This window comes from Podarcis raffonei, chromosome 16 (genome assembly GCF_027172205.1).
Source record: "Podarcis raffonei isolate rPodRaf1 chromosome 16, rPodRaf1.pri, whole genome shotgun sequence".
NCBI lineage: Eukaryota > Metazoa > Chordata > Lepidosauria > Squamata > Lacertidae > Podarcis > Podarcis raffonei.
In genome coordinates this window covers 13,404,808-13,430,886 of record NC_070617.1, presented here as the reverse complement: position 1 = coordinate 13,430,886, position 26,079 = coordinate 13,404,808, and the positions used below count along the sequence as shown (strand labels likewise).

At 46.9% G+C, this 26,079-nt stretch overlaps 1 protein-coding gene across 5 annotated transcripts in view; it reads right to left on the bottom strand.

Annotated features, from left to right (window-relative positions):
* The window catches only part of IGSF9 (immunoglobulin superfamily member 9), a 60,575-nt gene that overhangs the window by 13,233 nt on the left and 21,263 nt on the right, over window positions 1–26,079 (bottom strand). For 4 of the 5 annotated variants that reach the window (XM_053370223.1, XM_053370220.1, XM_053370224.1 and 1 more), the window contains exons 4-14: window positions 14,318–14,470; window positions 10,455–10,606; window positions 6,644–6,761; window positions 5,260–5,401; window positions 4,328–4,473; window positions 3,434–3,576; window positions 3,199–3,339; window positions 2,935–3,051; window positions 2,027–2,177; window positions 1,040–1,163; window positions 9–184 (exon numbers count right to left, since the gene is read on the bottom strand). In XM_053370223.1, coding sequence (XP_053226198.1) covers window positions 9–184; window positions 1,040–1,163; window positions 2,027–2,177; window positions 2,935–3,051; window positions 3,199–3,339; window positions 3,434–3,576; window positions 4,328–4,473; window positions 5,260–5,401; window positions 6,644–6,761; window positions 10,455–10,606; window positions 14,318–14,470 — 1,563 coding nt within the window. The remainder of the gene's footprint in view (window positions 1–8; window positions 185–1,039; window positions 1,164–2,026; window positions 2,178–2,934; window positions 3,052–3,198; window positions 3,340–3,433; window positions 3,577–4,327; window positions 4,474–5,259; window positions 5,402–6,643; window positions 6,762–10,454; window positions 10,607–14,317; window positions 14,471–26,079) is intronic. The other variant, XM_053370225.1, reaches the window with a different exon arrangement.

Sequence of the window (26,079 nt, the reverse complement as noted above, 5' to 3'; positions counted from 1 at the left end):
CCTCTCACCTAGTGGCACGGTGGTGACGATCTCACTGAAGGGACCACTACCCAGCTTGTTCTGGGCCAAAACGCTGAACTGGTAGCCGGTATCTGGCTGCAGATTCTCCACCAGGACGTGGGAGGCCCCAACAGGCACAGGCAGTGAAACCCAGTCGTGGTGAGGGCGATTGAAGCGTTTCAACCTGTGTGGGGCACAGAAATGGAGGAGAGGCTGCAGTCACTGAGAAGAATCCAAACCAGAGACAGAAAAGCCCCTGTGGTTTTGAGCAGAAGGCAGAAGGAACTTGTGAGCTCCTGGAAGAAGCATTCCAGTACAGTAATGTTTATATTTAATTAATCTATTCACTCAGTTTATCAGGCACCCGATAGATTACAAGAGTTGTCTGGGCAATGTATAAAAGCAAAAGCAACCTAGAAACCCATTGCAATAAAAGAAAATGGGAAAGCAGCAATTGAGACAACCATCACGGCATTGACAAAACTGATCTGCTGGAAGAGAGTGTAAATAAATGTTTCGTGGAGCTATAACAACTATATTAATTCCACATCATAAATGTAATTTAAAAGGCTTGGGTTTTTTTTTTAAGTCTTTGGTACGCAAAAGACATTCAAAGAGGGATTACTGCCCAATACCGTCAGTGTGCCTGGCATGACCTCCTATGGTACCCATGGAAGGTTTCAGTAAATATTCCCTGAAAAACTACACAGTATATGAGGGGCACTTTGCAGTTCCTGCTCCTGCACTGGCTTAGCCTCTCCTACACTGAACACAAACAAACTAAACTTGCTCACATTTCTTTGGGTGCCAGGACAAGATGCCCTCCTTTCGGCTCTGAACAGAGGGGAGGTGGAAAGAGCATATATTTGTGAGGAAGTGTGATTGATATAGGTGCCTTTCCCCCCACTGAGAAAGCAGCTGATGGAGAGGGGGCATCCTTGCCCCCATCCTGTATCCCCCCCCAGCACTTTTGGGCACAGCAGCCATTTGGGGCCTAGCGCCCACAGCCTCCATTCCAAAATCCTAACCGAGGACTCACAGCGGCGTATACCAGATGCTGAACCTCTGGAAGTAGCCCCCGTCAAAGCCTGGCTCCCAGGTGATGTTGACAGCCTGTTGGAGAGGCAGCACCGAGACGTTGGCCACTGTGTGGGGGCTGGTGCCTAGAGTTCACGAGAGGGAACGAAAAGCAGAACTGAATTAGCTTGACAGGATTAGGATGCGGCTCAACAGGGTTTTGTGGGTGGTAAAATCCACAGCAGCAGCAGTTTTATCAACTAGCGCCCCCCCCCCAACATTTGTTTTTGAGGATTAAACCAGGTGCACGGAAAACTTCCTTATGGTATTCTGTCCATCAAGCCCGGTAGTGTCTGCTCCAGGAGGTGGGGAAGGGCTTTTTCTATCACTTCTGACCCAATCCCTTTTTAACTTGAGGTGTCCAGGATTGAATCTGGACTCTTCTACATGCTCTACTACTAAGTTATAGTCCCTCCAGTATAGGAAGCTGCCGATTACACTACATCTTGCCGAGTACTAGCTGCTCCGAGTGGCAGAAGATCTTGAAGGTCTTGAGCAGACATCTTTACTCACTGCCTGCTACCCGATCTATCCGAGACACCACAAATTTAACCGAGGACCGGCTTGTGATCTACCACAGTTATGGCAGTTTCCCCACCCTGCTCCAGATGCTTGCCGAGCAAACCATGCCTAATAAACCATGTCAGGTTTGCGTGCAATGACAAGCCATAGTTAGAACAAGCCAAGGTTTGTAAGGAAAAAACAAACTGTGGGTTATGACCATTGTTTGTTGGAACAAACCACGGTTAAGCTGCTGGTCAAAGAAACCATGGTTAAGCCATACAAACCATGGCTTAGTACCAACAGGCAAACCAGGCCAATATGTGTATGCATACACACTGCCCTCCTATGAAAGTTGCAGCACACATCCCTTTTCACTCAAAATAGTTCTTCAATGCATTTCTGTACAGTTTGCTTAATTCTGTTGTGCTCTGAATGAAGTACCCACCCAATACGTAGACAGTGGTTGCAGTACTGATGCGGGCCACACCGTTGTTGGCGGCGCATTCCCATAAGCCGTGCTGCTCCTTGGTCAGTGGGCGCAGGACCAAGCTGTTGTTCTTGTCTACCTGGGCATTGGCTAAGCCCTTGCTGCCCATCTGTAAGGGGGGGGATACCAGAGAGATGTTAGTAAGTTGTTCAAGACCCCAGGGGAAATCGGGGCCCTGCTAACTATACTATGGCTGAAGTCAGTTTAAATTGAAATGTTGCCAGTTACTTTTAAATTTCCTTCAAGTTCTCAAATATATTGCAAGGGGTTGGAATAGAAGATCCTTTGGGTCTCCTTACAACTCTATGATTCTATATACTAGTAGGTATAAACCAGGGGTCAGCAACCTTTTTCAGCAGGGGGCCAGTCCAGACCATGTGGTGGGCCAAACTATATTTTTGGGGGGAATGAACAAATTCCTATGCCCCACAAATAACCCAGAGATGCATTTTAAACAAAAGGACACATTCTAACTCATGTATAAACACTCTGATTCCTGGACCGCCCCTGGGTCGGATTGAGAAGGCGATTGGGCCGCACCTGGCCCCCGGGCCTTAGGTTGCCTACCCCGGTATAAACTGAGAAGGAATTCGAGCCTAGCTAAAAGGTGGAGCTCTGAGTAAACCAGCCAGACTTAACAGGGAAGCCTCTCAGCCTGCTTGTCGGCTCCTTCAGTCTCAGTGTTACCTCAGCAGAGAGGAGGAGGGAGGATGGGGACAAAACTAGAATAAAGTTGTCTCCACCTCTCACTGGCTCTGGCTCCGCCTCCTGTTGGCCTCCCACCTGGCCAGTCCCAATGGGCAGCAGCCACCACCGCTGGACAGCCTATCTAGGATCTACCTCGTTTGTGCAGAGAGCCGCCTCACCTTTGTCCAAGAGATGACAGGCAGGGGGTCACCTCTAGCAGCGCAGGGGATGAGCAGTTCCCGTCCCACCTCCTGAAAATACTCCTCCTTGGGGCACAGGCTGAATGTGGGAGGGTCCTAGGCCGTAAAACACAACACATATTTGGCATCCAAACCAGGCAAGGGTTGGCCACAGTGAACACAGGATGCTCATCCAGTAGTCAGTCTCTTCTTATACTCTAACACACACACACACACACACACACGGCCGTCTCTGCTACTCACCTTCAGGAGAACGCGCGTAGGTGCCGAGGAGCCAGCACTGCCGTAGCTGTTGTATGGGGTGCAGGTGTAAACACCCACGGCATTGTCGTTGCTTGTGGCAATGACAATGGCACCATCGGGAGTCGTGGACCAACCTGGGAGCTAGGAGAGGGAGAGAGAGTTCTGTTCAGAAGAGAGTTATCCCCAAAGGCCTATGAGCCCAAGAAGGTGTGATGGACGCTTCTGCCAAGTATACCTTGCCTAACTCCAGCGGCTGCCCGTCTTTGGTCCAGTTGATGAAGAGCAGCGGAGGATTGGCCTTGTTGGGGCACCTGATGGTGCCTTGCATCCCTATTGGCAGGAGAGTCTCAGGGGGCATGTCGATGACTTGTGCTGGGTCTGCAGAAGGCAGGGAGGACACGGCTTCAGACAGTGGGATGGCTAGTGGGGGAAAGCTAGATGGGGCACAGCCAAGGCTGGGTTGCCTCTCCAATCAACTGCTGGGATGTCCCACTAGGACAGCAACCCGCACCTTGCACCAGCAGCCCTGCAAAACAACAGGATGTGGATAATGCTGCAAGACTATTCTTTCTATGTAGTCTGATACAAGCCGAGGGGCAGGCGGAGGTGACAATTCTGGTTTCTTTCAGTTTCTCATTTTTCCGATCTTATGATCAGTTCTCCACATTTCCATATCAGAGCATGATTATTATTTTTTAAATCGTCAGAATTTTAGTGCACATTTCCCCCCTAACATATGCACTTTTGCCTTTCACACACACTTTCACCAAAGCAATTTCCCCAAATATAATGCATGCTTGTATGTTGATTTCACTAATGTATGCATTTATGCACACTTAACATGCACTTCTGTATGCATTACTTGGCTGGAGAACCGCACCGTAAAATTTGAGAGAGTGCAGATTTTGAAGGATGGCTGCATTTCAATCCACATATTGTTTCAGAAAGTGCAAGGTCAGTAGGTTTGCCTTTAAATGCCATCAGAATTCAATTTCTGCCCCATCCCTGTCTGAGCCCACCCAGCAGGTTGAACACCGAAGGTGCCTGTCTTCATACTGTCTTTTTCCAACACCCTTAGACTGTGTCTACCAGTTGGAGGTCTGGAATGATGGGCAGGTGCCATGCTTACACAGAACTGTGAGGAACGCTGAGGCAGAAGGTGGTCTCCTTAGCCCATTGCTAGGAACACAGGTATATTGTCCCGAATCCTCTGGGACAGTTTTCTGTACCAAGAGGCTCCCGTCCACCAAGACGCGAATCCGGGACTGGAGATGGCTGAAGGAGGGGAAGGAAAGAGAACTTGAAGAGAGTAGGAACAAAAAAAGTGCAACAGCATTGTATTTAAGCACCTGCCTGGCTAACGTGGGCAACTGGGAGTTCTATGTATCTTATATATAGATAAGGTCATATCTATATCTATGAATGAGAGAGAATGGAGCCAAACACATACTATCTGAGTTCAAAGAAGACCAAGTCTAATCAAGTGTACAAACAAATGTAACTGCAGCAATTATTACATATTTTTCCAAACAAATTCACATCGAGAGAATATAAATGAGTCTGAAAATGTCGATTCACATGTAACGAAACTTTCCACCATGCTGCTGCCTAGTCTTCTGGGTTCTGCTTGTTCTTTTTAGGTGCATAAATGATGAGTGAGTTTCTCACAAATTGCCATAAATAATGCTTTTATTTGTACCATTTCTCTGAAGTAACTGATGAAACATCCTTGTGAAATAACTAGGCGTACTGCCAACTGTCAAACAAATAATTAGGGATTTCCAAACAAAACCAGCATTTTATCAATCATATAACAAACATAACTTGCAACGCAAGACCACTCTGTCTCCCGGGGTGGTATTCATCTCTACTTGTTCCCAAAGAGGACAAGCTTTAATTTAAGCTCTATGTTGTGCTCCCTTTCACTTTGCTGCCTGGAGCACCCTTGGGGAGGGAAATATTACATAAATAAAGAAAAGAATAGACCATCATTTGCGGAAGAGCCCAGTGAGCCATTCTGCTCCCCGCTCTCGCAAAACACTCACACCTGGAGTTTCCTACCTGAGGTGAAAAACGTTTGTGTCCCCCTGGAACCAGCTATACGTGAGGTTGGCAGGGTAGGCCTCGGCTTGGCAGGCCAAGAAGGCATCTTGGGTGATGTTGACAGTGACGTTCTGTGGGGGCACCACAATTACCGGAGGCCCTGGGAGGAAGAAAGTGCCTGGAATGAGTGGCTAAGGCAGGGGCAAGGAACCTTTTCCAATTCCTTCTGCAAAACCTTGCTGGGGGGCGGGGGGAGACACATGCCAGTTGTAAGCATGGAGAGGTAATCAAATTTACATTTTGCCTTTGTACAGTAGGCTAGTTTCTACACCAAACACACACACAAAAACCACACACCAGAGGTTCAAGGACACATCCCAAACATTCAAAAATCCAAGGCTGGTGAGGGAATGTGGCTGAGGAAAAGTGCCAAGGGCCAGAAAGAGAGGCCAAGGGAGCTACATTGAGCGCCTCTCCCTGAGTCTGAGGTTCCCCAAATCTAAGGACAGAAAGGCACTCCTCTCCCCCAAACCCTGCCAGTGATAAAATGTGGAACTATTGACTCTGAAGTTATACCAAGATTCCCTTTGGAAATCAGAGACATGCTTGACTCCCATAGCTGTGCACTTGTATCCACCAGAAAGTCTGGATGGGAAACTGGGGGAAGTGATCGTAGCTCGGTGGTAAAGCACATGCTTAGCACACACAAAGTTTCTGCTTTAATCCCTGGCATATCCAGTTAAATAGCAGGGTTGTGGGAAAGGCTTCTGCCAGGGTCTTTGGAATGGGGAGGGCTGGGGAGACAGGGACTGCCAGGCTAGAGAAGGCAGTCCTGGGCTAGCTCGGCAAATTTTGGCAAGGCACAAACTTCCTGTGCTCTGGGGAGGGAGAGCCCAGCTCAGTGGCAGAGCGCAGGACTGTGAACATGCAGAGAAGGTTCCAGGTTTCATCCCTGGCATCTCCAATTTAAAGGATACGGTTGAAGGTGATGCGAAAGGTTCTTTTTCTGCATGGCACGCTTGGGAGTTGCTGCCAGCGAGAGCAGGACAATTTTGAGCTAGGTCAGGGGTGGGGAACCATTTTTCAACCCACTTATGAGTAACCTTCCAGGGGCCAGGAATATACCCCATCTTCATCCTGGCAAGAAAGTAGCATGCATACACTCCAGCCAGGTAAAGATCAACTGGAGGAGGATGCCGAGGAGGACCAGCCAGGGGTGTGGCCTGGGAATGGGAGGAGCTTGGGAAGAGTCTCCGGAGGGCCGCATTTGGCTCCCAGGACTGAGGTTCCCCTCCCCACCCCCCATGGGCTCTATGGACAGATAAAGCTTGTACAGCAGCATCCTGTGTTAAAATGCTGCTTAACCCAGTTTGGGAAAGATGCTGCCCCTTCTCCTGTTTACCTTGCACCAACAGGCGGGTTGTGTGGGTGATGGCACCCTCTTCGCTGGTGGCGTGGCAGGTGTAGGCCCCAGCGCTGGCCCGCTCCACACCGGCAAAGACAAGGCTCCCATTCGTCACCTGGTGGGAAGCACATTGTTTAGGAAAGGCTTGGAGCAAGCATGAAAAAACCCCTCCAGCATCTCCTCACCAATAAATTGTACTGCCAACGAGGAAAGGAAAATCAATTCCTCAATGAGCTGGAGAAAGTTTTTGTCAATTCCCTCAAATAGGGATGGGCAAATGTCTTCTCTCTGTTTTCCAGTCTTCAGTTCTCTAGATTTCCAGTATAGTTGATGATTTTTTAAAAAAGTCCTCATAAAAATTCATCACCATTTCAGCAAGAATTTCTCTAAATATATCACCATCATTATTAATTTGATTTCATACCCACAGCAGGTTACAGCAATTTTAACTTCAATACTGAAAACAGTTTAAAGCAAATTGCACTCACAGAAATAGGGTGTGCCCTGAAAATATATACCGTAGGTCTCAAAGGCTAAGATAAAGAGCGGTGTCTTTGGCATATGCATTCATATACACAATTTTACCTAATATACACATTTTGCAAAGCTTATTTCCCCTAACATTTATATTTCCTCAATATAATGCAGTTTTGCATGTTATCTTCACGGATATATGAATTTCCACACATACTTTACTCAAGTATATGCATTGTTTTTTTACACAATACTTGGCTGGAGAACTGGATTGCAAAAGTTGAGAAGGGCAAAATTCAAAGGATGGCTGTGCTTCAGAAAGTGTGAATTAAGCAGGTATGTCTTTAAACGAGAACAAATCAAATTTCCCCCCCTCCCTCTTATTAACTTAAGAACAGCAACGACTAAGTATGTGAGCTTGTTCAGATCTCACCTGAGTTCACAGTGTGACTCTAGGAAAAAACACTGTCCTCTTGGCCTCAGCATTCTCACCTGAAATACGGGTTTTACACAGGGGTGCAAAATTTCTTCTCTTTTGCATGAAGGTCCAATTCCCATTTGGCTAATCCTCCAGGGCTGCATGTCAGTGGGGAGCATGGATCAGTCTAAGTGGGCTTTCCCACCCCCACCCCCCAAAAAAACCACTGGGATATATTGGAAAAGGTCAGGGCTCGCTAGCACTCCAAACAGTAGCATACCACACTGCAAGGCTTTTTTGAAGAGAGCAAGTCAAATGCTTGTTTCCTTTGAGTGGCCAGCAGGGGTCAGCCAGACCTTAGGTATATTTGTTAGAGAACGGTCCTAAAATAAGCTTGACAATTAATTTAGTGCCTATGAGCCCACAAGGAAATCCATCTCTTAGGGTTTCTGAAACTAATTATTGGTTTTTTATTTTTCTGGGTGGGGAAGGCATGAAATCCCTCTTCAGAATAAACAGCACTACAGGGAAGTCCTCAACCAGCCACAAAGGCTCACTAGTTGCCCCTAAACAAATCACACGAAACAGCTTCCCATTCCCAGGCAGTGAAATCTGGGGTGGGGTAGCTCAACCATTTTCAGGAGGGGACAGATTAAAGGGGGTTGGCAAACAGGTTTAACTGGCCTGCACTTCCTCAATGAGAAGGAACAAACAAAGGCAGGGGAATAAACTTGGGTGTTAATTACACCAGTGGTGGACCATAAACTAAGTAAGCAAAAAAGTATAATAGCAAAGGTGTCCCATGATGGAAAAGAACCTCTAACACAAATGTGGGGAAGCTTGCTCCCTCTGGGTGTTGCTGACCTACAAATCCCATCAGTCCCAGCAGGCCAAGACCCAGAGATGATGGGAGTTGCAGTTCAACGGTTCTTCATATCTGCTCTAGAGGTAGGCTCTGAAAGCTTCACCAGGCCTCCGGATGTAAGGGAGATGCTGGGTTTCAGGAGACACATGGGACTCACAGAGGAGGATGCTTCACGGACGGCAGTAACACGAATACTAGTACAGTGGTACCTTGGTTTGCAAACCATACGCTTTGGATTACAAACACGTCAAACCCGGAAGTGCGTGTCCCAATTTGCAAACTTTTTTTGGATTACAACCCTTGGGGGGGGGGAATTTGAAAAAATAATAATTGGGAGGCCCCGTTGACGAAAGCACGCCTTGGTTACAACCTGTTTTGGTTTACAAACGGACCTCCGGAACGGATTATGGTTGTAAACCAAGGTACCCCTGTAATTGTAATGGGCTGGCTGGATGCAGAGGAATGGGGGGAGGTACCAGCTGGGGAACCCACCAAGGGAACTTCCAAGGTAAGAAGGCTCAGAGTCAGGGGGTGGTGGGACAATGCTGAGTGGGTCAGGCTGGGAGGAGAAGGTGTCAGAAGCTGAAGAGGCAACAGGGTTTAGTGAGCAGGAAGAGGCTGCAGCAGAGGGTAGTCCTGATTCAGAGGCAGATGCAGAGGGGAGGTCAAGAAGCAGAGGGGAGGCAGACTGCTGAAGAAGCCAGGGAATCTCCCTCTCCTGCAACCAGCTCCCCTTCCTCCTGGGTGGGTCCTTGGAGAGCAGTGGGAAGGTAGGAGCCTTCAGTCCCCGAAACTCCCTCATTGGTTCAAGTACTGCTGGGAAGAGTTGCTGTGCTCACCAGGCCTGTGCTGGGTTTCTGGAATCAAGTGTTAACATCACTGACACCGGTGTTTTTTAAAAATGGTTGACCTACTCCTGACTCTGGCTCCTGACAATAACGTTCTCTTAAATACCTGGATTTGTTAAAACCCTAAGTTGTGAACCATAGAAACTGCTCATGTAGGGGAGGGAATCTGCCACCATTTTTAGCTCTCTGTAAGACCAGAAAACACTGGAGGTATTCTGAAAATGCAATTATTTAAACACCTTTTTAATTTTGTGTGTATGGAGCAGGGGGAAATCTCACCAAATCCAATAAATGTGAACACATTCATTTATTGCTGGCATGTTATATCCTGCCCTTCAATGTCAATGACATTTCCAGGGAGGCTAACTGAGAATGAATACACTATTAAACAACCATAAAACGAAAATGAAAACAGCATATTCTCATTTGAGATTTGTAATCTGCACATTTTGAGGAGGTTTTAAAGCAGAGTATTGGCTAAAATGGCTTAGGATGAAGGGAGTGGAAGCCCAACAACACCTGAAGAGCCAGGTGTGAAGGAAGGGAGAAGGCACTATGCAGGGCATCTGAAAGTATGTTCCAGGCAAACAGGGGAGGAAAGAGAGAATTGAAAGTCATTTAAAACAGGAGTCAAGAATGGGGCACTTCCAGAATATGCTTGATTACCATGAGGTCTAGAAACATACTCACATCCCCTTTAAAAATAAAACAATCACACTATTTCCAGTTCAAAGGCCAGGTTCCCAGCTTGTAAGATGATTGTGTCTACACACATTTCTAGACTAGGGGTTGGAGACTTATGGTCCTCCAGATGTTGTTTGACGGTCACTCTCATTCTCCCTGACCACTGGGCCATGCCAGCTGGGACTCTTGCAGGCCAACAACTTTTGGGGGGACCACAGGCTCCCCACTCCTTTTCTTGACCAGAGTTCTTCAACTTTGGGTCTTCAGTTGTTGGCTTACAACTTACATCATCGCTAACCAATGGTTCAACCAGGCTGGGGGTTGTGGGAATTGTAGTCTAGACTGGCATCCCCAACCCGTGGCCCTCCAGATGTTTTGGCCTACAACTCCCATGATCCCTAGCTAACGGGACCAGTGGTCAGGGATGATGGGAACTGTAGTCCAAAACATCTGGAGGGCCAAAGGTTGGGGGTGCCTGGTCTAGACCCTTGGTTCCTGGGCTACATGCACACGCCTTACCTGAACCTTGTCTCCACTTTCTATGGCTTGGTTGTCCCTCTTCCAAGTGACGACTGGCTGGGGGTTTCCCGCTGCAGAGCAGGTCAGCGTGAGAGACTTTTGGTCTTGCACTTCTATGAAAGCTGGCGGGGTCTCCTGGAAGGTGGGGGGGACTGCAAGACAAGACCTTATGAGAAGAGCGCCTGAATCATCAGAAATGTTATTCTAAGATCAACAGATGAGCCCTGGCTAGATCAGGCTGGAGGCCTATCTAGACCTGCATCCTGTTCTCACTGTGGCTGATCAAATGCCTATGGCAGTGGTTTTCAACCAGTGTGCTGTGGCACCCTGGGGTGCCCTGAATGGCCAGGGATACTGTGGGCAACACTGGCCTCTGTCCCTCTTTCCTTCCCTCCCTTCCCCTGATACTCTCTCGCATCTCTGCCTCCCAAAGGCTTGCACAGCTGTTTGTTGCAACAGTCCTGGCTACAAGTTCCCCAGGTGAATGGTACCTTTGGGGTTGGCCAGGGGGTGCTTCTCAGGCCCCTGTGGGGCAGTGGGAGGAGGCACCTCTCTTTGGGGCAGGGGGGGCAGCTCAGAGACCGGAGCAGCAACCCAAAAGACTCCCAAGGAGAGGAGGCTGAGGGAACACTCCACAAAGGAGGGTGTTTGAAATGGGGTGAGGGGCTGTTGGCCCTGCAGGCAAGGGGTGATGTAACTGGGCTCCTGAGCCCCACAGGGGTGCTGCAGAAGGAATGTAGTTGGTCAAGGGAGCCATGGACCCCAAAAGGTTGAAAACCTCTGGCCTATCAGACCCCCACAAGCAGCACCCGAGTACAACAGCACTTGCCCCACCTGTGATTCTTAGCAACCTACTGTTGTGCGGATTAAATGAAAGAACCATGTACACCACTTTGGCCTCTTTGGATGAAAGATCAAATGTCAAAATATGTTTAAAAGGTGCAGATTTTGGTATAAAAAAAACACTTGCTAGCACATTTTAAAAAGAAATATATATCTTCACCTAGGGATGGGCAAAACAAGTCAATTCTCTCTGTTTCTCACTTTTCCAGTCATAATTTCAGTTCTCCACATTTCCACAACAGTTTGCGATTTTTTAAAAGAGACATTTTTTCAGCATTCTAGTGTGAATTTCTCCTAATATACACTTTTCTTTTTTACACAATTTTTTTCAATTTTACACAATTACACATACAGATTTATTTATTTTTTTGCAAATAAATCTCACCTAATATTGCATTTTGGTGCACATTGCTTGGTTGGAAACCTGACTTTTAGAATTTGGGATATCTCAGCTGGTACAGCATGAGGCTCTTAATTTCAGAGTTGTGGGTTCGAGCCCCACATAGTGCAAAAGAGTCCCGCATTGCAGGGGCCTGGACTAGATGACTCTTGTGATCTCCCTTCCAACTCTACAATTCTAAGGATGCCCTCCAGCCAAGGATTACAGGACAGTTTCTAGTATAAAAACACAAAAATATGTATTGTAATGATAAACAAAACAATACCTCTACCAGCCCCAACAATTTAAAATGCGATAAACTGTTTAATTGGCCAAAGGCCTGGGAGAAGAGGGATGCTTTATAAATCTTTGTGAAAATTAATCAGCATTTTCGTGCAAAATTCTCCCAATATATGCACTTTTGTGTGGAATTTTGCCTAACATACACATTCTTGCAAGCAATTTCCCCAAATGTAATATATTTTTAAATTTTATTTTCAAGATTATATGCATATTTATGCACTTTTTAATGCACTTTTGTACATGTTACCTTAGAAAATAGCAAATTCCAAAATGCATTTCTGTTTGCAGATTGGTTCTGGAAGTGCAAATTATATAGGTTTGCCTTTAAATGTCAAACAAATCAAATTCCTCCCCCATGCCTATCCTCCCCTGGTACCCCAGGTCTTATCCCCTTAACAAATGCCCACCCCCTCCCTTTTTAATGTCTCAGCTGCAAGTAGGGGCTGGTCATCTGTTCAAGGATAATAGCAATTGATTAGGCAGCAGAGCGGGGATGAGGAGCTGGGGAGACAGAAGCTGGGAGAGGGCAGGATTACAGACTGGGATGAGGGTCTGGAAGAAGAGCTAAGCAGATGGGAGACAAAAGCGGGTCTGAAGCAGAGACAACCAGGATGCGAAGGATAGGGGATGGGCCCAACTGAGGACATTTAGGTCACATCCACAAAATGCATCCTGGGAACTGTAGTCTGTTAAGGCTGATGAGAAGGGTCTCCTAACAGCTCTCAGCACCCTTAACAAACTACAGTTCCCAGGATTCTTTGGAGGAAGCCATGACTGTTAAACTGGCATTAGAGTGCTTTAAATGCATGGTGTGCAACCCTCCTTATATCATTGTGCATACTGCTTTAAAAAAATACAAGTGGACAGGCTCCTGCACCAAGGGGAACCCAATTTCCATCATCCACACTGGCTGGGGCAGATGAGAGTCCAGCCATATCTGTTGTGCCACAGGGTTCCCCATTCCACACGTCAGTGCATTTCCAAACAATATGCAACAATTTGAAACATCCTTTGAAACTGGCTGTTTCCCGAGCTTGCAAAGCAGTTCTCCAGCCAAGAAATGTGTGGGAAAAAGCACATTCTGAGGGAAAAGCATGCATAAAAATGTGTATTTTAGTGACAACAACATACAAAAATGCTTTATAGTATGGGAAATTGCTCTGCAAAAGTGTACACATTAGGAGAAATCCACACTGATTAATTTTCATGAAGACTTTTTCAAAAATAAAAAAATAAATTGCACACTGATGTGGAAACATGGAGACCTGAGTTTAAGGTTGGAAAAATGATAAACAAAGAGAAACCAAAATTGCCAAAGTTGTCCATCCCTATGTCACTTCAATTGTTGTTATAAGCAAGGGGGGAAATATCGTCCTTTTCCTCCATCATGCACCGTTAATAACTGTATAAGCCTCTTTTATCCTAGCTTCCTGAACCCTTAAAAAAAAAGTTTTTGCTCTATGGAAAGAGACAATATAGAAATTGAAATCAATCAATCTAATGTGGAGCCCTTCAGATCTTGTTGAATCCAACACCCACCATTGCTGGGAGGGGGTTGGGTTAGATAACCCTTTGGGTCCGATAACCCTTTGGGTCCCTTGCAACTCTGCAATTCTTTGATTCCTTGATTCTATGGCCATTGGCCAGGCAGGTGGAAGCTGATGGGAGTTGTAGTCCCAAACATGTAGAAGGAACCTCATTGACCAACCCTGAAGTAAATTAAAAAAGCTGGAGATGTGGGAGCAAAAGTGCGAACTTAGTACATATGTTGATTAACTGCCCGATGATAAGATCATTTTGGTGCGAGGTGAGGATACTTATAGCAAGAGTAATAAAAAGAAAATGTTATTTAGGGGAACTGAATTTAATTCTAAATTATATTCCGGAAACGTGGGAGATTTCAAGGGGTAAAAAAATAATAATGGATGTACCGTGCTATATTAGAAGCAAAAAAACTTGTTTTGATGAATTGGAAGAGCCGCAAAAAGATTCCATTGAGCACATGGATTGATAATATGGACAGATTAGTTACATACAAACGAATTGCATGTCAACACAAAATAAGCATGGATAAATATGAATAAATCTGGAACGAATATTTAAGCGATAAGGCGGATCGTGGTGGGAAGTAGTGGGAGGAGAGAGAGGTGGGAAAATATTGTTAAAAAAGGTTTGGTCGTAGGTATATCAGTGTATTCAAATCTGAATTGTCAAATTGTGTTGTTATTGTTGTTATGGTTTTTGTTGTATGTGTCTTTTGCGGTTGATGTTTGTATCGAAAAAATGATTAAGCAAATTTTAAAAAAAGTAAATTAAAAAATAAACACCCAGAGCATACAATTGACAGTGAGGTGGATCCAGGTGCCGTTTTGGAACTCGTCGTCACTGTTGGGTCGGTCGAGAAAGAGCACCCGGCACTCGTACCAGCCCTGGTCCTCGGCACGCAGCTGCTCAATCCAGAGAGAGGCGCCCTCTTGGATCCGCACACGACCTGCATTGCAGACAAGAAACCACAGAAGCACATGCAGGGGGTTATGGAAGCAACAACACCATCACAGGAAGCTGTGATTCCTGCATTGCAGGGGGTCAAACTGGATGACCCTTGGGGGTACTTGCTAACCCTATGATTACAGTCATACCTCGGGTTACAGACACTTCAGGTTGCGCGTTTTCGGGTTGTGCACCACACTGAACCTGGAAGTACTGGAACGGGTTACTTTAAGGTTTCGGTGCTTTGCGCATGCGCAGAATTGCCAAAATGCGACCCGCACATGCGCTGCAGGTTGCAAACGTGCCTCCTGCACGGAACATATTCGCAACCCGAGCATCCACTGTACAGTGGTACCTCGGGTTAAGAACTTAATTTGTTCTGGAAGTCTGTTCTTAACCTGAAACTGTTCTTAACCTGAGGTACCACTTTAGCTAATGGGGCCTCCCGCTGCCACTGCGTGATTTCTGTTCTCATCCTGAAGCAAAGTTCTTAACCTGAGGTACTATTTCTGGGTTAGCGGAGTCTGTAACCTGAAGCGTCTGTAACCCGAGGTACCACTGTATATGATTCTAACACCTCAACCCAGCCCACTAAATTTTCTTCCCCTGAAATGGAACCAATACACTTGTCTTATGTCCTGCCCAGGTACCCTATTGATAAAGGGGGGAGGTGCAGTAAATTGAATGAAATAAATAGTTGAGAACTCATTATCAGAATATTGCATGGAGACAAAAATGGCATTGTGCAAAAACAAGAGGGAAGCATCAACAAGCGTCCCCAAAAGGGGAGGTGGTAGGAGTATAAAAAAAATATTTGGGGGGGGGAACTAAGTGGGGGAACCCCCTCAACCCCAAAGTACAGGCCACTGAGGATTGGGCATGCTCAGCAGGTGCAGAATGCTGAATGGCTATGGAGAGGGAATGGAGTGTCCTGGAAAAGGGCATGGCTCTCTGCCTTGAACTCTGAGCAGGAGCACTTCATGCTGCAAAGGTTTTGTTAAAGGTCCAACTTGCATTTGGAAGTCCCAAGAACCGGTAAAGGAACAGAGTGCTTTACAAAAATCCAAAATAAGGGCTCAGCAAATACAAATAAAGCAGATGTGGCAGCATACCTACTGGCTGCAACCAGAGCAATTCAGAAGCACGTAAAAATATGGAAGGGTTTTTGTTTTTTTTAAACCCACAACAACAACTTTGGGTTTAAATAGCATTTGCTTTGCATTTAGAAGGTCCCAGGTTCAATCCCTTACATCTTTAGGCAGGGCTGGGAAAGACTCCTTGTATGAAACCATGGAGAGCCACTGCCAATCAGTATAAACAATATTGCACTAGATGGACCAATGGACTGTATAGGCAACTTCCTATGATAAAAGAAGAGCTGCAGCTCAGAGATAAGAGCATCTGCTTTGCATGTAGAAGGTCCCAGGTTTGATTCTTAGGCAAGACAGGGAGAGACTCACTGTCTAAAAACCTGTAGAGGCTGCTACCAGTCAGTGTTGACAATACTGAGCTAGATAGACCAATGACCCGACTCTGCTGCCTTGTATTGTTTCAGTACATACTGCCTTATGTTCCTACTTAAAGAAGTCCTTTATTTACAACCATGAGGGCTGGAACCCTACTTTATTTTAGGAGAAGAACCATAGCTCAGTGGTAGAGCATTGGCCTGCATGCGTAGGTTCCCTGTTGTCCCCCAGGTAAGGCTGGGAAAAGCTGCCAGTCAGAGCGGGCGACACTGAGCTAGATGTACCAACGTTCTGAATCCTTTCCCTGCTTCCAAGTTACTTTAAATGTGCTTTTGACATCCACTCGCAGACACAAGTCAAAAGCAGCCATGGGGAGTAGCCAGCGGGAGGGCGGTGACGCTAACCTCCTTCATCCATGCTGTTTTCCTGAGGAAATCCCCCCCCCCCCGTTACAGCTTCCAGGGAGGGAGTGCAGTGGGAATACCAGTTGCTGGGAATCACAAGTGTGGAGAATTGTATACTGGACTAGATGGGCCACATTGGGCTATTCTTATTTTCTTATAGGATTAGACAAATTCACGAAGGTAAAAGCTCCTGGGCTGACAATGGCTACAAGCCACAGTGGCTATGTTCTCCCTCCTACCAGTTGGTAGGAATCGCAAGTGGGGAGAGGGCACTTGCACCCAGGTCCTGCTTGTGGGGCTTCCTATAGTCATCTGGTTGGCCACTCCGAAGACAGGATGCTGGAGTATGACTAGGCCGACCGAGCAACCGGTCTAGTCAGCTTCCGCATGTGGCCCTTCACGTCCTTTGCCTCGGACAGCAAAATGTCTTGGGCCAGCACGGGCTTGAGAGCCTACTTCCCGCTCTCTCGGGGAGTCCTGAGAAGACCACCCTTGCTGATGCCCCATTCCCCTTCTCTCTCTCCTTGCCCAGCTGGGACCATGACGCTGGGAAGGAACCGTTTCCTTTTGTGGGAACCGCCACGGAAAACAAAAGCCGGAGTCCAGGCCCGGGCAGCGACGCCGGGTCAGGGGTCAATTCAACAGACATTAAGTGTTACACAGTGTCTCCCCCCCCCAATGGGCAGGAGGGGTGGGGAGCTGGGAAAAGGAGGCCAGCGAGAGTGCCATGCCGAGGGGAGGGGGTTGGATATGTGCCCCACGGACTCCCCACCCCCACCCCAACACTTCAAAAGGGCTTTGTTCCTTAAGGAGAAACCAAGTGGGTCTCTTTTCTTTCATGCCGTTGCCCCGTCTTCTCCAAACTGCCTCCCTCCTTCGAGCCTCAAAGAGGCAATGGTAGGCCGTATGCAACATCAGTCGTCCTCAGAACAGATCCATTGGAATTAAAGGACATAACTAATTTAGGCTTATTAATTTCAACGGGTTGCATGCAACGTTAGTCCAAGTAGATCCATCGCAAAAGAATGGACATAGGCTCATTAATTTCAAGGAGTCAGCTCTGAGTAGCACTTAGTTGGATGCAACTGAATGCGTTGTCTGCTCAGAGGAAAACTTCCTGATGCTATGAGATGCTAGGCATTGAAACAGGCTGCCTTGGAAAGTGGCGAACTCCCCATCATTAGAAGTTTTCAAGAAGAAATTGGAGGGGCACACGTCAGGGGTGCTGGAACAGCAGATCACCTATGAGTGTGGTGGAGTGGTTAGAGAGTTGGACTAGGACCTGGGAGACCAGGGTTGAAATCTCCACTTGGCCATTAAGCTGTCAGTGTGACTTTGGGCTACACAACAGCTCTCAGCCTAACCTACCCCACAGGGTTGTTGGGCAGATAATACAGGGGAGGGAGAACCGTACACTCTGCCTTGAGCTCCTTGGAGGAATGGTGGGAATATCTATGCAGCCAGTTCAGTGCCCATTGCAGCCAAGACCAGCTGGAACCGGATGGTTCCAACAATACTGATTTACAATGAGACAGAGTAAGTTTTAAAGAGCTAATTTTGCCACTAGGAAACAGGCCTTCAATTAAGAAAAAAAATCAATTAACGTACTGAAATCGGGAGAGGGCAGAGAAGCCAATGCAAAGCAAAACATATCAAAGCCACTCACCCAGAGAGTCTGTTTTTGCAACAATGCGTTGCGACCAACTAAATTATACTCAGATTAGAGCCACAGAAATTAATGGACCTAAATTAGGCATGTCCATTGTTTTCAATGGGTCTGAACTGTGTAGGACTAACAATGGATACAGCCAACGCCTTCCCCTGACGGGATGGCCACAGGGAGGCCTGTGGAAGAGCGAGGGGGAAGCTGAGCCACTGGGCTTTTAGTTTAATGCTGGTTCTGAACCAATGATGCTAATTTTTAATTCTGCACACATACAAACCCCGATTGGAAGGAAAAGAAATCACAGAGTGCAGCATAGCAGCTAAAATGCGAGGGCATTTGCCCCCAAAACTCCTTCCTTGCAAAGGTGATGGCGAATAAAGAAATTTCCAGCCCCCCAATTCTCCCCTCCCGACCTGTTCTTTATTTTTCCTGGCCAAAGGTGGCAACCCTATCGGTAACACATCTTGCTTCTGAGATCTCAGCGGCTTAGAACTTGTTCCTTTTACAACACCCCCCTCCTGAGAAAAAAGGCAACAAACAAACAAACAAACAAACAAACAAACCCCAGTGTTTTATTTTTAATACAATTAAACAAAAGCAGATATGAATGTAAATATTGTCCTAGTGCTTGCTATTCCAAAACATGAAAAACAAAATCTGCCTTTCGATGCACTTAATCAGCAGCTGCAATAAATTAGTTTAGATAATAATGCAATTACCATAATCATAATTTCATCACATCCATGGTACCTTATAGAATGGCATTAACAAAAGAGACGGGTCTCTGCCCCAAGGACTGTACTATTCAAGATACAAAGTGGGAAGAAAACTTAGGGAGATACGCAAATTATTGGTGGTGGTGGGGGGGGTTAGTTTTACATTGCAACTTTTAGAAGGTAAAGTGTACTACTTCACTAGCTTCAAATTGTGGTAAGCGATCCACTCTAATTCCCTTGGGGGCCCTTATTCTACTCAGAGGGGCGCCTACCCTGAGACACCCTGAAAAATGATCGCTGGAGCTGAGGGAGGAAAAAACACATAGTTTAGGTGGTTACTGTCAAGAACAGGATTAAGGGCTCTGGAGTCAAGGGCCAGAAAGAAAGAAAAAGCAGGCCTCAAGGAGGGATAAAAGGTAGGCCTTTAGAAAAGAGTGGAAGGCAAAGTCTATGAGGGAACCGTCAACAATTTTAAAAACATGTTTTAAATCTTTGGCTTCTTATATTTTTCTGTCATGGTCTTCTGCAATTTGTGGTTTTATAAAGACACCCCCCCCCCGTAATATTTAATATACGTTGACTTATTTTCAGGATTAGGAAAAAGAAAAGCAGCTGCAGACTGTTGTTGTGCTTTGGATCATTGTAAGCCGCTTGGCCTGAAAAAGAGACAGAGATGCTTCCAAATCTTAACTAATCAGAAACTTGCCGATATGAGTAATGAGGACAAAATCATCCCTGCTGTTCCCCCACATGAGTTTGGCAGCAGTAGCTCATCAGGCCACCTTTGTATATCAGCAGTGGTTCTGGATGACAAACTTTGCAGGGGAAAGTTGGCTTAGGAGACAGTCTAAAGTAGATGATGGAACATGGCTGGGCATTTGGGAACTTCGTAGGAATTGCAATTTGACCTCCCTATTCCACCAGTAAGTGGTACAGCCACAAGGGACAGGGCGAGAGGGGTTTCCTGGCTAAGAACTGGGCATAGCTTGTTTTGACGATGGAGCGGGGAGGATAAGAAACTTAAGGAAGCAGTGACCACAACCGGCCTAATCCTGCCCCAGGGCTATTATCAGACCTGTAATCGGCTCAGCAACCCTGCAGGCATTTGGCACAGACCCAACACACACAATGACAGTGCAGGCATCATGCACTATGCCCCTAGGAGCCCCCAAGAGTTGGCCAGCCTGACCCCCTGCCACAGACTTGATAACCTGGATGTAAAGGGTCTGCAACGGATGACCACCCAAACGCTGAAAGAAATCATTCCAAGGACATCATCCCATGTCCTCATATTAAAGTTTACCAGGCCAATCACAGCCCCCCTGATTTTGGACACCATTCCAATCCAGGGCATTGTGTATGTACGTGCGTGAAGAAACAGCAGTCCTAACTGGCAGCTGCCACCTTCTTTTCCCACAGTGCTCCAGACCTGCATGATATACAGGTAAAAACAAAATGGCAGCCGTTGTGGCAACGGCTAGAGCCTAAGGTAAGGTTACTAGTTTTATTTAATGAATCTGGGGACACTTTTCAACTTCAATGGATTTTGTATGGGGACTGATTTGTAAATCCAGGGTCATCTGGTAACCTTAGCCTAAGGGCCCTTCCAGGCTGGCAGATTTTTCCATAGGTGAGTTCTGCAACATGTCATTGACACAACAGCAACGCATTCCTGGTGGATTTGTACTGGACATCATTCTGTCTTCTAAGTTGTTCTGTGGCGCTTCCCCAACAAACCCAGAACATTTGCATTGCAGGATTTTAGCAGGAAGTTACAGGGCATGCAAATTGGAAACAAAGCCGTATGTCTGCCTCAGAGATTTTGCAGGCACAAACAACACTGAAAGTGGGATTGCATATACCACAATGAGCACAAATTGTTATGAATACACAATCTGGAGGGGCTCTAACTCTTCTACAGGAGACTGGAGGCAGGCATCAGAGCTAGGTGGGTACTTCTGGGAAACCAGGATCTGTCCAAGGGGACCATGAGCAGATGCTGGGCCTGACTCTCTCCTAGAGTGAAGTTTGTCTCAATTCCAATTCCAATTCAGAAAAAAACAGGGCACCCAAGTGTTCAAAGTGTAAGGTAAAGGTAAAGGGACCCCTGACCATTAGGTCCAGTTGTGGCCGACTCTGGGGTTGCGGTGCTCATCTCGCTTTATTGGCCGAGGGAGCCGGCATACAGCTTCCGGGTCATGTGGCCAGCATGACTAAGCCGCTTCTGGCGAACCAGAGCAGTGCACGGAAACGCCGTTTACCTTCCCGCCGGAGCGGTACCTATTTATCTACTTGCACTTTGACGTGCTTTCGACCTGCTAGGTTGGCAGGAGCAGGGACCGAGCAACGGGAGCTCACCCTGTCACGGGGATTCGAACTGCCGACCTTCTGATCGGCAAGTCCTAGGCTCTGTGGTTTAACCCACAGCGCCACCCGCGTCCCTGTACGAAACACCAAAATGGGTGGTGGTGGTGGTTGGGACAGAGACTGGCTGACTAACTGCTGATGGATCTCAGCTCTGATCCAGAATGGAAATCCTTATTTTTTAATTCCTTCCTGGAAGCAATACCAGTTTCCACATGGTTGACTTTGCACAGGTTAAGGCATTAGTTAAAGGCAGCTGCTCCAAGCTTCCCAATGCCTGGGAATGGGGAGGACCCAGGTGGAAGGATGCCTGAGGAAGTGTCTTGCTTCCAGGCTTCCCATAGGTTTTTGGCTCTCCCCTGTGAGAATGGGATGTTGGACTAGATGGGCCCTTGGCCTGATCCAGCAGGACTTCCCTTAGGTTCTCACTGCTTGGATTCCCAGATCCAGATCCTACTTCACCCAAGGGAATGGCCTTCTCCCCTCTGAAGAAAGATGCCTTTGGAACAATAGATTAAACCCAGTTGATGGAGTTTAATTAGGAGGGCACCGTCCCAGCCCCCTCCGCCCCTCTCCCTGAAGCCAGCCAGCCAGGCTGCCTGCCTTGCCCAGCTCCCCTCCCCTCCCTTCAATCACCAGAGGGTCTTTGGCAGTTAACGAAAACCCATCAAGTGGCCTTAGCAACCGGCAACCTCCCATTGCTTAGCAACGGCCCTTTCAAAAGGCATACAAAGGTAGAATGGCCTGCCCTCCACCCCACTATGCTTAGCCACTGCCGGGTTGCACAGGAGGTGTGGAAGGCGCTGGGAAGAAGGGTGGTGCTTAGGGGTGGGGAGCAGAGAAATGAGTGGTTGGGGAAAGTGGAGGGAGAGAAGTTTTGGGAAAGACTGCATCTGCAAGGTAACAGATGCTCTTCAGCAATGGTGGGGCCATGGGAGCATTTCTCAAATCAACCAATCACTGTGCCTAACTGAGTGGCTGGGGAAATATTTGGCATTTGCAGGTTGCACCCAAACTTGTGGGCGCAGGGGGCAGGAAACACTTCCACTTCCACTGAATAGCGGAGTCTATGGGCCCATATTTTTCACTGTAGTGAGTTAGAATCATAGCATTGTAGAGCTGGAAGAGTGCCCAGCTAAAAGCTCTCCTATTCCAGCAGCGGCTTCCGTGAGGGCTAGCTAGCTAGCTAGCTTTATTTATTTATTTATTTCACTATCATCATCATATTTCATTTATGAATCATTTCCCATGAGGCATCCTGAAACAATTTACAACAACAATATAGTAAAAAACATATATAAAACAATTGCGTATATAAAAACAAAACAATTATATGCATGCCAAAACAGTTTAAAACGACAACAGCACATACATAAAATCAATTCAAATCAAGTTCAGATGCCCACCCAGTGGCATGGCTCCTGTTTTGTGTACAGAAGGTCCCAGGGTTCAATCCCTGGCAGTATCCCTGGAAAGCTGCTGCCTGTCAGTGCAGAGAGCACCGCGCCAGATGGAAGAAGGGTCTGACTTGGTATAAGGCAGCTTCCTATTTTCCTGACTCATAGGGCTATGCCCATTTCCATACGCAGTACAGGTAACTTGCATCTTACATGGAGGTTGGCCATTGTGCGCAGAAGCCAACTGCAGCTGTTTCTCCTCAAGGTCACGCCTCACCTCTGGAATGAACAGTTGTAGAACCATTCCAGATATTATGAAGAAGTCACCCAGCAGATTCTTTTTCTTGCCTTTTAGGGCACGGGCATATTGGGACCTGTACAGCAAGCCAGGCTTTATTAAGTGTCCAGCCGCAATGCTACAGAGCAGCACAGTCACTTAAACCTTTGCACCATTGAAGCCAAGGGCTTGGCTTTTCAGCTCTGGAAATGTAAGTCTGTTTGGACATTTTCTCCAGAAAAGCCTCGCCTGCACTGAAGCCGCTCTGGAAGCTATACTTCATCGTCCAACAACCACTTTAGTTGTGCACTTTTACAGCCTCTTTGTTTGCAGATACAGCCTCCCCTGTCCGTCAGACATTCTTCAGGTGGAAGCGGATCCTAAAGCTGTTAAGCCAACCTGGGCCAGCTTTAGATTCCTTGGCAGGCTGGTCCCCATCTGTGGTGGAAGGTCTGACGTGATCATAGGGGCTCAGAGCCTTTTGGTGCAAGCTGCTGCCATCCATAGGAACACATTTCTGGTCCGTGACTTCCAGCCACAAGTTTAGTGCCTTCTCCATCTTCACCAAAGCCTTACCCTCCACACCTGACTGGTCATCTTTGCAGTCAGTGGTACGCTTGCTGCCATAGCCCCGCGAATCTCCTTATGCAACCTGATAGCACAGGTGTTGGACTCGTTCTGGATGAATTTGTGCGCCACAGCACATGCAGACATGCCATCCCTCAAGCAGTCTAGAACGGCTAACCTCTTCTAGCATGGGAACCAAACTCCTCCTCTTCAGTTTCTCAGCAGCTGATGATGATGATGCCTTGCGTTTTGGGGCTGTTATGAAATCTAAACCTCCTCCTCTGCACTCCAAAACCCTCCATTGTCTCCCCAAACCTTTCCACAAGCCTCTATGGCCGCCTCCTCTGACCACTCTCTCCAACCGCCACTTCTGCTCACAAAGACTGCTGGGATTGCCAGCTGTTTCCCCCAGCAATCCCGCCCGATTTTCCTCCACACGCACCATTTTCTTGCCATTTCCTCCCCCCGCCCCGCACTGTGTGCACAATTTCATTTATTTCATTTATTTATTTTTAGATTATTTTCTGGCAACATATGTAAAGCTGTGAACACATATGCTAAATAAGTGTACGATCAAAGTGTACCAGATTTTGCATGCTCCAACTATCCATGTTGACAGGGATGCTGCTGACCGTCGCCTTGTAGGGAAGTGTTGAAGGAGCACTTTTTAAACAGTTTTAGAAACTGAGATAGTAAAGCTAGGAGCCAAATGCCATCTTAACCCTGGGTTTCAGTCGCTACAACTAAATGCCTAAGTGCCCCGCAGATCAGCTGATTTTTGCAGTGACACGGCATCAAAAGAGAAGCTTTCCCTGTCCAGAAAAGACAGGGGAGGAATCAGTTGATCCCAACAAAAAGTGCTTTGAACACAGGAGTCTCTAGGGTCAACACTGGCTCAAGGGGGACACCCCCCCTCCAAGCAATGCACCCACTCCTTCATTTCGAACTTGGGACAGGAGAACAAACAAACAAATAATACCAATCAAACGAAGAAAAGAATCAGCTAAACTGCCTCAGCAGAAGAATGTACAGCACATTCCAGGAAGCTCCTTGGCTCAAACAAACTAGTCAGATTCCCACAAGTGGCTGTTAAACAAGGAGGGGATCAAAAGGGTGGCCAGACAGTCGGGCTGAGAAGCCTCTCTTAAAAGCCGGTGACCCGGAAAAAAGGAAGAAGAAAGAGAAGGAGGAAGAAAAGGGGAAAGAGACAGGCAGATATTTGTCACAGTAACTACCCCACAAGAGGTTCAGCTCAGGACTCAGACTGCAAAGCAAGCTTCTCCCATCAGCTCCACATTCATACCACACAGCATCGCTGAGCTCAGATCAGGACAGCTCTGACCCCATCACAGCCAAGTCCAGAGTTCAGGTGCCTCTAGTCTGCCAGCATTTTGTGGAAAGGATTTGAGTGCACACTGAGAAATGTAGCTTTGTGCAATTAAAGTGGATCGAAGCCTTCTGTTGCCTTGGTGCAACAAATCCACTTTCAACAAAAAAACTGACTTTTTTATTTACTTGCCTTTATGTAGATATCAAATATCACAATACAGTGCAGAACAGAACAGAAAAGCACAGTAAAAACAATTAAGAGAGCAACGCTGGTTGGCAAAGGATCTCAGGTTCTGCCTAAGATATCTAAAAGCAAACAAGGATGATTCCTGCTGAACCACTATTGCCAAGGTTTTCCACAGGGGGTGGGGATGGGGGTCTGCCACACTAAAGGCTTGTCCCCTGGTAAATGACACCTGAAATTCAGGGGTGTGTGGGACCACAAATAGTACCCCATCCAAAGACCTTGGCAATGGAGATGGTCCATAAAGAATCAGGCATTTTGGGGCCAAGTTGTTTTAAGGCTTTGAAAATTAACACAATAACCCTGAACTTCACCCAGCAGCAAACTGACAACCAGTGCTGACTTTCTGCAGTTTGGAAAGTGATGGGGAAACGCATTGAAAAGTGTAGGATGACTAACAGGAAGACATATGGGTAAATGCAGGATAATGCTCATTGGCATATAACCTCCCTGCAAACACATCAGAGTGAATGCTCAATAAAGGCAGCATACAGCCTAACCACAGCATAAGCTTTGTGCAAGCAAACCAGGTTGTCTGGAGGAGCACCCATGTCCCAAGACCTCATTCAACACCCTGAATCATCTCCAAAACACATGAATGTGATAAGAAGCTGCAAACCACTTTTTGGCTCGATAGCATCTTTACCTGCTCCACAACTGGCATTCACAGGCCAGAGGCTCCCCATTGCTGTGATGGGAAAGACATGTTGCTGCCAGAGACCCTGGAGAACTGCTGTCAGACAAAGCAGACAGTAATGAGCTAGACGGACAAATATTCTGACCTTGGTATTAAGATAGTTGCCTAGGTTTTCTTGCTTTTAAGGAGATTAAGTACTGCCCAATTAAGAAGTCAGTTCTGACAATGAAGAAGTCAACCCCCAAGTTTATTTCAGTACCAGCTAGAAAGCATGTTGAACTGGTCTTGGGAATGATGATTTGAATGTGGTGGGTTTGGTATAGCATTGAGAACTCACCTCCCCTTTGAGGGAAGGCAATGAAGTTCAGGGGTGGAACACACGCTCTGCATGCAGAAGGACCCAGACTGAAACTCCAGTTAGTAAGCCGGCACGGTTGGGGAAGATCCTTCTCTCCTTAAGAATTTGGAGAGCTGCTACCCTCTATGGATGAATGATTTGGCTCAGTGTAAAGGTGGCTTCATATCTCTGCATCTTTTCTTTTC